This window comes from Lithobates pipiens, unplaced genomic scaffold, assembly GCF_037356315.1.
Source record: "Lithobates pipiens isolate NorthernLeopardFrog02 unplaced genomic scaffold, aLitPip1_a1.2 Scaffold_19, whole genome shotgun sequence".
In the NCBI taxonomy this organism is placed as follows: domain Eukaryota; kingdom Metazoa; phylum Chordata; class Amphibia; order Anura; family Ranidae; genus Lithobates; species Lithobates pipiens.
In genome coordinates this window covers 206,887,334-206,899,381 of record NW_027507764.1, presented here as the reverse complement: position 1 = coordinate 206,899,381, position 12,048 = coordinate 206,887,334, and the positions used below count along the sequence as shown (strand labels likewise).

At 40.5% G+C, this 12,048-nt stretch overlaps 1 protein-coding gene across 4 annotated transcripts in view; it reads right to left on the bottom strand.

The window, feature by feature from the left end:
• ELMO1 (engulfment and cell motility 1) overlaps positions 1 to 12,048 on the bottom strand; it is a 568,419-nt gene that overhangs the window by 433,417 nt on the left and 122,954 nt on the right. For all 4 annotated transcript variants that reach the window (XM_077491651.1, XM_077491655.1, XM_077491653.1 and 1 more), the window contains exon 3: positions 9,424 to 9,464. In XM_077491651.1, the coding sequence (XP_077347777.1) occupies positions 9,424 to 9,464 (41 nt within the window). The remainder of the gene's footprint in view (positions 1 to 9,423; positions 9,465 to 12,048) is intronic.

Here is a 12,048-nt window from a genome sequence, read left to right as displayed (position 1 = left end):
AGCTTGTGCGTTTTCCTGGACAAACAGGACACCCTTAGTGATCAAACCAGGCTGTTTTTTTTCACAGACACATTTGCACATCACTCAGAACACAAAAGTAATATTCACTGATGATAGTGACACCACAGGGTAGAAAATCTGCATGAATAACGCTACGTTTATCCTAGAAAACACTTGCCATCACTTTACCTGCAGATGCAGTCGTTCAAAAAATTTTTGGTGGTGGCGAGTCCGCATGCTACCACTGTTTTAATACTTGTTTTGATTCTAGAGTGCAATTATGTGCCCAGGTTTCGTCACATGTAATGATGCAAGACCAAAAATCCTGGCCTTCCCTGTCAAAATGCTCCTTCTCCCACAGAAAGATCTGTCTCTTATGCAATTTCATGACAGGTTATGTGCTGATTATCCAGAATCAGGCGTTCCACATGCGGAACGTTCACAAGAATGACTGCTGTGGGCTGGGAACCACCACAGCCAGGATTGTCACTGATGGACGTACGGCCATCTTTGAAACATTTACACCAGGCATATGCAATTAGCGGACCTCCAGCTGTTGCAGAACTACAAGTCCCATAAGTCATAACAAGACTGACAGCCACAAGCATGACACCCAGAGGCAGAGGCATGATGGGACTTGCAGTTTTGCAACAGCTGGTGGTCCGCTAATTGCATATCCCTGGTTTACACCATTCAAATGTCTTACTGCGGTTGAGCGTCTCATCCCCGTACTGTGCTTGAAGTCTGGATATTCACGGTTTTTATGCCTTTGCTCACAAGAAACTTTATCACCACACACTGTTCCATGTATGCACTAACATTGTTGTTTGCTTCTTTAATAATGGTCTCTGGACTGGCCCGTGACATGTGTGCCATCTATCAGTAATAGGACACACTTGCCACTCACTACTGTGTTTAGTACCACCATACTAGCATCCCTTTTTATACCTGTAAAATGAAAAGGTCCCGGTTTGACTTGAACACCCCTCGTATAAAGTGAAAGATTGTTTTGACTCTGAGGTACAGAGTAAAAAAAATGTATTTTTATTTTGTGTTAACAATATAATAAAATGGTGTCCCAAGCTCTAATCTTCCTTAGGGCGGCCATAGTCAAGCAAAAGCCTTACTGAGAGGTATGAATGTAAGACAGATACCCATCATCCAACTATTCCCTCACTGACTATTCTCACCTAAATCATCTTCCTTATGCAGCCAGTAGATAGATGTAGATGCATACAGTGAAAGTGTTGATCCCATTGACCGAGAAGAAAACACTCAATTATGTTGGAAAAAAACTCTCCATGCAATAAAAATCTCTTAGCAACTGGAATCACTTGCATGGTCGGACTACCATAAGTGATGCTTGAATTTTGACATAATACTGTAATTGTGTGACCAGCTTTAGGCATGGGCAGGCAGATATCTCAAAAATAGGAGGCAATGAGTCATTTGCTTTTCCTCAAACCCATTGTTGCCCCTCTCTGACCTGACGCTTTCTCTTCTGAAACTAATGCAACAAGTATAACTTGTGCATTCATAGAGTATTCCAAATATCCTTAAGGCCATAAAAGGAAGAAAACTGGTAAGTAAAAAAGATTTAACTGCTAAAAGGCAGACAGAGACTCTGAAAACGAATCATAGGTGAATTGAAATTCGGCTGAACCAGATAAATTAAAATTATATTCATCTTTTATTGAACAAAATGGAAAGTTCACAAAAACATCAGTTGCCCACGCAGGGGTTCTTCCACATCAACATGAATAGTCAGCTAAAAATACTGAGCCACCTGGCTCCCTTTTCAGCAACACCACTGCTCTTCTTACCAGGCTCACTTAGCCTTTAGTCTCAGTGCCCTGCTGCACTGCCCACTGACCTCTGGATAAGGGTTCTCCTGACTCCTGGTCTCCTGTCTCCTGGCTGCAGGCTGGGGCTTCTCTGACCCCTGGGTGAGACCTCCTGTCTCCAATCTGGGAGCTCTGAGCTATCCTCAGGCTTGAGTATTTAATGACCCTGCATTCCTGTGTACTCACACAGACCGCAGAGACTGAGTAAAATCCGGACATGAGATTGAAGGTTCCATCCCATCCAAGGCACTCTGGAACCTTCAAGCTCCAGGCCCCAATCTGGGACTACAGAATTCAGAGAAAAACAAAAACACAGCTTTCTCCGCTCAGAAACGATAGTCAGGAACTTCGCATTAGGCCTCAATGCTAGTCCTGTGTAATTTTATACTGCATTTCCACAGTGGCAGGGTCTTACATTGTCTCTAACTATATTGTGGGTATATATATTTATTACACATACACACACACACACACACACACTGTAAATACACATACAACACATATAAATTGTACACATTTTTTGCACTCCTAAAATTTAAATGTAATGAAAATAAACAATGACCTGTTGCTACAGAGAAAAACCTGTTTTTTATAGACTAAAATGTTCTTATAATTTTTAAATCCTCAGCAAGTTAAAGCTATTGAACTAGGGGCACGGTGTGAGAAAATATCTAACCCTTTACAATCGTAAAATGTACACACTATCTATTTATTTACATTAAAATATTTGCAACAAATGAATGATCAAAAACAACGGTATATGCATTAGCCAGTTATGGACCAAGGACGTACCTCATACACCCTAGAGTCCTTACCCATTGGGGACGTATCAATAGGCATAACTGCCAGGAAATGCCATCAGTTTGAAAGATGAGGATCTGATCTGTGCCTCAAAACTGCTGTTAGCAACATTTTCAGTACTGATCAAATAAAAACAGGTGTTCGGGCATCAGTGCTTGTTAATAAATGATACATTGAGAAAAAATTTGTGTAGCGCTTCAATAGTAATAAGTGTAATCAACATAAATTGAAAAGAATAATCAAATAACAAAAATCATATAGTTAATATAAATAATTCAAGAAAAAAGTCCATAAGATGGGCACCAATTTCACAATAAAGCTGGTATGGAAATGACTGGACCGTCATAAGGCAAAAACAGATCGCACTAAGCAGATGTGTTCATGTAAGTCAGCTTGTCTGTAAACGTCAAAGAGGGTAGATAAATACTTCTTACCAACTCTGTTGGACTCACACAGTCGTATGACAGTTGAGTCTGAAAAGGCTTGAGGTCACAATCTGGGACCAAGGAGTATATGGAGGGAGGTCCGTTGGACTGGTGGAGGAACTTCAAACGGCTGTATGCTCAATGGTGTGTTTCACAGATGGAACATCGAGGTAGTTTGAAATCCAGCTCAAACGCGGCCCATTACACCGATACTCCAATCACCCCAAGTGGGGAGGAAAATGTTTGGGGGTTTAGACCAAAAAGAAAAGAAAAAAGAAAAAAGAGCTCCACATGGTGCGGGTCAAACGGTATAAAATGCGAATTTATTGAAGTCAAAAAGTTATTAATGACTTGGTGATCACAAAAATAGAATAAAATAAAGTTAAAAGCAATGTAGGGTGCCAACAGCTAGCCCAACGCGTTTCGACATAAATGTCTTCGACAGGGGCCCTGTCGAAGACATTTATGTCGAAACGCGTTGGGCTAGCTGTTGGCACCCTACATTGCTTTTAACTTTATTTTATTCTATTTTTGTGATCACCAAGTCATTAATAACTTTTTGACTTCAATAAATTCGCATTTTATACCGTTTGACCCGCACCATGTGGAGCTCTTTTTTATTTTTTATTTTCTTTTTGGTCTAAACCCCCAAACATTTTCCTCCCCACTTGGGGTGATTGGAGTATCGGTGTAATGGGCCGCGTTTGAGCTGGATTTCAAACTACCTCGATGTTCCATCTGTGAAACACACCATTGAGCATACAGCCGTTTGAAGTTCCTCCACCAGTCCAACGGACCTCCCTCCATATACTCCTTGGTCCCAGATTGTGACCTCAAGCCTTTTCAGACTCAACTGTCATACGACTGTGTGAGTCCAACAGAGTTGGTAAGAAGTATTTATCTACCCTCTTTGACGTTTACAGACAAGCTGACTTACATGAACACATCTGCTTAGTGCGATCTGTTTTTGCCTTATGACGGTCCAGTCATTTCCATACCAGCTTTATTGTGAAATTGGTGCCCATCTTATGGACTTTTTTCTTTAATTATTTATATTAACTATATGATTTTTGTTATTTGATTATTCTTTTCAATTTATGTTGATTACACTTATTACTATTGAAGCGCTACACAAATTTTTTCTCTTTGTTTGTTGAACTTGGTTTGTTTTTAGTGTTAGCTGCTATTTTTGGCTGTTGAGGCCGTTTTTTTATATATGTTTAACTTTAGCGCAGTGTTTTCCCCCTAACTTTAATAAATGATACATTGTTGTCATATGCCACCATTATGACCAGAAAATTGAAATTGAGCGGTTTAGGATTTTGAACTCCCTATTTAACCCTTTGTTTTAGTAGCCCTTATTAACTCCTCAGCTAGTTTTTTTTTTTGTGTTGGATTTTCGTAAATTAGATTTTTGCAGTGAATTTGTTTTAAAAAAAAAACAAAAAAATGTAAAAAACATATATCATACTTTGGGTGTTATGATAAGAGGGGGGCAAATCGCAGAATAAATGTAATGGGTGGTATAGTATTCTTTTTTTTTTAAACCAAATCACTGGTCAATAATGTCTCAAAGAATATATTACCACCAAATGAAAGCCCCAATATCGGTTGGGAGGGGCCCACAGGGCCACCTGCATAGAAAATGTCAGCTAATTCTTGATGAAATATTATTGCATGGCCAGCTTTACCTGGGAGATCTGAGGCAGAATGTGTGGACATTTACTGATTATAAGATTAGATATTTTTTGAAAAACAACATTATAGGATTTAAAAAAATATTGGATTTTTCTAGACGTTTACTATTAATATAGGCTGAATATTTTTTTAAACAATTAAAAAGGTCATGTTTCCTTAAAAAAAAATAATAATAATTTTGGCAAGCTGAAGCTAGTTATAAAAACAAGTATATAGCTTAAGACCAACGTAAAAAGAAAAAAAAAAAAAAAAGCTTAAACATGAAAAAATAAACTGCTTTTCTATGTATATGATTTATTGACACGTGTATTTATGGGCCAATGCACAACCACAATTCTAGTATAATATTTTTACTATTGGACCCAACTGGAACTTAGTCATGATGGACGAAACTTGTCAAATAAACTGAAGCAGTCATCCATCAGAATCTATTAACACTTTTTCAGACTGAACGTTATAGGTCACTGGAGAGTGTTAAAAAATTATACATAATAATTCCACATGAGCTAAGCTCCTTGAGGGTTCACAAATAAAAGCCATTAATGTCAGTGGTTTTCTATGAGTTTATTTTGCTTTTTCTATACTGCTCTATGTTTGTTTTCTTTAGTGAAAAATAAATGCGTAGCAGATCAGCATTCTACCTTGGCTTAAATCTAGTGTTTAATAAAAACCGCAACACAGTATTTTTATTTTTTCCTTGTTAATTAACATTTAGGTCTTAGCCTTAGTTTTTCCTGATATTTACCAATTTCTTCATTTTGAGAAATAAAGAAATCCAAACAAAAAGTGTGTGGGGGGGGGGGGGGGGGGAGCATATACCAAAAGCATTTAAACAAAAATAAAAAATTTAGAGGGGAGCAAGGCTTGAAGTTGAATTCAGCAACTTTGTAAAAAGTGCTGGCACACTAATGTCCCATACACATGGTCGGACTTTCTGACAACAAAATGCGTTGGATATTTTCCGACGGAATTTAGCCCAAACTTGTCTTGCATACACATCGCACAAAGTTGTCGGAAAATCTAATCGTTCTGAACACAGTCACGTACAACATGTACGACGAGACTATGAAGAGGGCAGTAGCCAATAGCTTTCGTCAATCTGATTTTTATGTCAGAAAATTTTAGATCCTGCTCTCAAATTTTGTGTCGGAAATTCCAATGGAAAAAGTCTGATGGAGCCCACACACGATTGGATTTTCCGGCAACAAGATCTGATCGCACATTTTCCGTCGGAAAGTCCAACCGTGTGTACAGGGCATAAGAGTTAAGTACAATTAGATGTATGTCATCTCCTGGACTTATCTTCATTATACTGTGAGAAGAGAGAAGCACACAGTGCAGCTATGCCCACCGCTCCCCTCTACTGCCCATACACAGAAGCCTTTGTATTTTGTGAATGAGTTCACATAATACAAAGGCTTCTGTTATTGAGCAGAAGGAGGGGGTGGGTGCACATAGCAGTGCCCTCAACTCTGCTCTTGAAGTAGCCAAGACCAGAGAGTCCAGTACTTATCTTCCTGGAGTAAAATGGACCTTTCAGGTGTAAATTAAAGAGACAAGTCCACAAGGTGGCATGCTCCTCAGTGGACTTAGCTCATGGTATGCCTGCAGTTTTTATAAAGTAGCTGAACTTCTGGACTTTGGCATTAAGTGCAACACTAGAAAATGTGCAATGTCTATTAAAAACCTGTCTGGGGATGCTTTAAAACTGCATATGAACTAGCACAGCTGTTGGATGTACTGAAGGCAAAGTGGCATGTACAAAGGAAAAAAAATGCTCCTAAATTACATTTCCCAGCCTCTGCAAAAATAAAAACAAGAAAAAAAAAAAGCATGGGGAGGGGGGGTATATTTTTGGTCCTTCCAAAAACCATACCAGGCCCTTATCTAAGCATGCAGCCAGGCAAAGCACCTTGTCTCCATGTTGCTAGGGACAAGGGCCTCTTCCCCTAGTCACTCCAAAAAAATATATATAAACTATATATAAAATACACAACATATTTGACAAAGTCATTTATGAAAAAAAAAAAAAAAAAAAAAAAGGTCCCACAGTGTAAATCATCAATCACTTCATCCAGTGATGGAGATCCACGTTAAGAATGATGAATAATGCCTGCAGAGCCGCTGAAATAAAATATGGCAAGCGCCGACTAATGCGCTCCTGATAGACTTTTGGCACAACTGACATTTCCTGGTAGCTGAATTTAAACAAGGGGGTAGGAGATCCATGGTGACATAAATGAGCAAGTATGGCCATGACCAATGGGAAAGGGGAAGCGGGACAGATGGTGGAGGTTAGTGGAGGTAATAATACTGCCATTAAATGTATGCCTTCCTACAGCAACCAGAGGATTGCCTCGGCGTGCAGGCAAACAGCCAGAGATCATGGTCAGCCCTGGTTTGCAGTGAACTAGACCCTCATCCCTAATGCCAATAGGGCTATAAACACACAAATATGATTGCCACTGAGTGCTAATAATTGAGACAAGTACAAGTACACACTATAGAGGGATATAGTCCATCATGAACGCTGCTGCCAGACTCATCCACCTTACCAACCACTCAGTGTCTGCCAGCCCTCTCTGCCAATCCCTCCACTGAATTCCGCTCACCCAACAAATAAAATTCAAAAGTATTAACAGCAACTTACAAAGCCATCCACAACCCGGCCCCCAGCTACATCACTAATCTGGTCTCAAAATATCCACCAAATTGCTCGTCCTCCCAAGACCTCCTGCTCTCTATCTCCCTTGTCACCTCCTCCCATGCCTACATCTAGGACGTCTCCTGAGCTCCCATCCTTTGGAGCTCCCTACCCCAATCTGTCCGACTAGCTCCTAATCTTTAGACGATCCATAAAAACCCTTCTCTTTAAAGGGGTTGTAAACCCTCATGTTTTGTCACCTTAATGTATTCTATGCATTAAGGTGGAAAACCTTCTGTAGTGCTGCAGCCCCCCCCCTCCCCCATTTTACTTACGTCAACGCTGTCATCCTCTGGTCGAGAATGAGCACACCAGCTCTAGCTGGTCTCTCATGTCCTGATTGGATAGATTGATAGCAGTGCAAGTTGTTGTTAGTACTTTGAATTTTATTTGTTGGGTGAGCGGAATTTAGTGGAGGGATTGGCAGAGAGGGCTGGCAGACACTGAGCGGTTGGTAAAGTGGATGAGTCCACCCACTAGTCCACCACTCCTGCCCATTGAAATCAATGGGGCAGCGTGGCTATACCGCTGGCAAAGCACTGCTGCAGCAGCGCTTTGCGGGTGGTTTTAACCCTTTTTCAGTAGCTAGCGGGGGTTAAAAGCTAGCAGCCAAATACCTCTGCAAATACAATGGTAAAGCAGCGACTGCCGACATCGTCGCTCCAGTGTGAAAGGGGCCGTAAGGTGAAAAAACATAAGTGTTTACAATCCCTTTAATAATGCAATTTTTTAACAGGCAGCTTATCAATACTGCAGTACATTGATTGCCCCCACCCATACAAAACCCCCGCCCCTCTTTTTTTAACTTGTCAATGAGATACTTTAAAGAACTTTGATGTTCAACCATTAGAGGCGATGTAACCAATACTGAGGACAAGGGCACAACAAACAGTAAACAATAAACTTCAGTGATCTAAATGTGTGCAGGCATTGAATTTGGCATATAATACAATATTCATTGTTCATGCAGACCCATGTGCCATATGAACTAGTGTTAGTCATCTTGAGACCTCGTGACACATTCTAGTGACTATTGAGATATTGTTTATACAAAATTATCTGTTTTCCCTATTAATTTCAAGTTTTTGGGTAACTGCAGCCATCCAGACGTCAGTGTTCACATACACAGTAGACCAGGGGTGCCGTACCAGTGGCCCGGGGGCCACGTGTGGCCCGCAGAGCCAACTGATGCGGCCCACGACCTCCTGCTCTGGGATGGAATAGAATACGGTTATTAAAGGTAATTTTATTACTAAAATCACAGTGTATATATGGGCATATCTCTTCTGCAGTGGTAACTGGGCTGCTTTCAAACTGATCTGCAGGTGCAGCGCAGTGCACCTGCGGGGCTACCTGCACTGAGCCATGACTTATTTTATTACCTGTGAGTTTGGTGAGCTTTCAGAAAGTGCACCACACCTGCAGAATATAATAGAAGTCTATTGCAAAGTGCAGGAAAGCCAAAAGGTACACTGCGTTGCACCCACGGTGTAGAAAAAAACGCAGCGCATCAGTGTGAAAGCAGCCTTGGGCCCCTTTCACACGGTCAGTCCGGCCCAATTCGACCCTCCATACACCTCTTAAGGAGTGGCAGGCATAAAACGACTTGTGTCCTACCTCCAATCCCATCCGCTAAAAAAAAATAAGAGTATAGTGGGCTGTGTCCATGTCCGCTCTGTATATGCAGAGTGGACATGGACATCTCGTCCACCCGCTCTGCTCATTGTGGCCCATGACCGGTTACCAAGTCGATTAAGTGGCCCTCGCTCTTCAAAAGGTGGGGCACCCCTGCAGTAGACTGACCATAACCATTTTAATGTTTGGCTCACCCAGGACAATTACAATGCATTTCAAATAATAATTATTAAAGTACATCAATCATTCTTGTTGCAATACTGAAGCATTTACTGAGCCATTTTCTGAGATGCAACAATTTTAGAAATCTACTTACCCATCACTGACTTCCTTTATGATAGCAGATAAAGGCTTTTTCTGAAAAAAAGAAAATGAAAACAGTAAGAGCACTTATATCTTCTCCCAAAGCCTAATCACGAGCTTTAGTAGGTGGGAGCAAATTTCCCCATAAGAAATAATGAAAACTCTAAACTGAAAAGATGATTCGTTCCACAACCATTTATTCATCTAAAAATGATTATGGCAATACAAAAAAACAAATTAACCTGCACTTAAAAAAATACAGTACAGTCTAAAGTGTACTGTAAAAATGAAACTAACATGCACTTTGCCTTTTAAAAAAAAGAAAAAAGAAGGATCACAAATTTAATGTAAAAAAAAAAAAAAGAATTACACTCACAATGTTAAGAAGTCTTTTGCTCATCCATGTAAAGCCGCTGGTGTACAGTATACAGTACTATATGCGGCCAGATGTCCGAGGGCGCTAGTGGCTCCCAACGCCTCCTGGAGAACTCAGAGACACTCAGGAACTGTTGACATCACTTCCAAGTGCTCCAAACACGCGTTTCGCCTGCCCCACCCAGCTGGGAGTGTCTCCGGCGCCATCAGCGCCCCCAGACCTCTGGCCACATACAGTTCTGTATACACCAGCGGCTTTACTGTCCCAGGATTGGACGGGTGATTTGTCTATCAAAGTGCCCGGAAAAAGAGGAGGGGCTGTATGTGACGGCGCACGGCTGGGAACACACAGCTATTGAAATGAAAGCTGTGATTTTCCCAGTGCTCCAATCAACCAGGCGGCAGCAGCTCTCCTCTCTTCCCCGGGACAGGCTAGCTGCAATGGGGACACTGGCTGCCTGCAATGGGGACACTGGCTGCCTGCAATGGGGACACTGGCTGCCTGCAATGGGGACACTGGCTGCCTGCAATGGGGACACTGGCTGCCTGCATCTGCCGGGCACTGGTGAGGCTGCATTTATTTCTTGTACCATGTCCCCAGTCTGACCATCTCCTGTATGTCGGTACCAAAAAAGCCATTTGGTGCACCCCTATTTAGGGGGGTGAATAGTTATGCACATTGACATTTTCTGTTATTTTGCCCTATTTGTTGTTTGCTTCACAATTAAAAAAAACATCTTCAATGTTGTGGTCATGTTCTGTAAATTAAATGATACAAATCCTCAAATAATCCATGTTAATTGCAGGTTGTGAGGCAACAAAACACGAAAAATGCCAAGAGGGTGAATACTTTTGCAAGGCACGGTAAATGAGACCTCAATCATATTCAGAAATATATTTGCGTACGGGGGTGCGACATTGGAACCCAGGTCATTTTTTGCGATACGGCACTGTGTCGCTTTAACTGACAATTGCGCGGTCGTGCGACACTGTACCCAAAATTCTTCCATCCTTTCTTCCCACAAATAGAGCTTTCTTTTGGTGGTATTTGATCACCTCTGCACAGTTTTTATTTTTTACACGTTAAACAAAAGAAGAGCGACAATTTAAAAGGAAAAAAAAAAAAAACACAATATTTTGTAAATATCTCCACTTTAAAAAAAAAAAAAGCTAATTTTTTTCTCAGTTTAGGCCGATATGTATTCTTCTACATATTTTTGGTAATAAAAATCGCAAAATAAGCGTATATTGATTGGTTTGCACAAAAGTTATAGCATCTACAAAATAGGGGATATATTTATGGCATTTTTATTATTATTATTTTTTTTTTTTTACTAGTAATGGCGGCAATCTGCGATTTTTATCGAGACTGCGCCGCTCGCCTGCTGCGCCGCTTAACCACTTCAGCCCCGGACCAATAAACACCTTAAGGACCAGAGGTCTTTTTCCAATTTCGCACTGCGCTGCTTTAACTGGTAATTGCGCGGTCATGCAATATTGCACCCAAACGAAATTTGCGTCCTTTTCTTCCCACAAATAGAGCTTTCTTTTGATGGTATTTGATTGCCTCTGCGATTTTTTTTTTTTGCGATATAAATGGAAAAAGAGCGAAAATTTTGAAAAAAAAAGATATTTTCTTCTTTTTGTTATAAGAAAAATCGAATAAACTAAAATTTTAGTCATACATTGAGGGCAAAATTTATTCAGCCACATGTCTTTAGTAAAAAAAATGTCAATAAGCGTATATTTTTTGGTTTGCGCAAAAGTTATAGCGTCTACAAACTAGAGTACATTTTCTGGAATTTACACAGCTTTTAATTTATGACTGCCGATCTCATTTCTTGAGGTGCTAAAATGGCAGGGCAGTACAAATCCCCCCCAAATGACCCCATTTTGGAAAGTAGACACCCCCAAGGAAATTGCTGATGGGTATGTTGAGCCCATTGAATATTTTTTTTTTTTGTCCTAAGGGATTGAATAATGACAAAAAAAAAAATAAAAATTTTTTTTACAAAAAGTTGTCACTAAATGATATATTGCTCACACATGCCATAGTTATATGTGGAATTGCACCCCAAAATATATTCCGCTACTTCTCCCGAGTATGGGGATACCACATGTGTGGGACTTTTTGGGAGTCTAGTCGCGCACGGCACCCCGAAAACCAATCACCACCTTCAGGATTTCTAAGGGTGCAAATTTTTGATTTAACTCCTCACTACCTATCACAGTTTCGAAGGCCATAAAATGCCAAAATAGCACA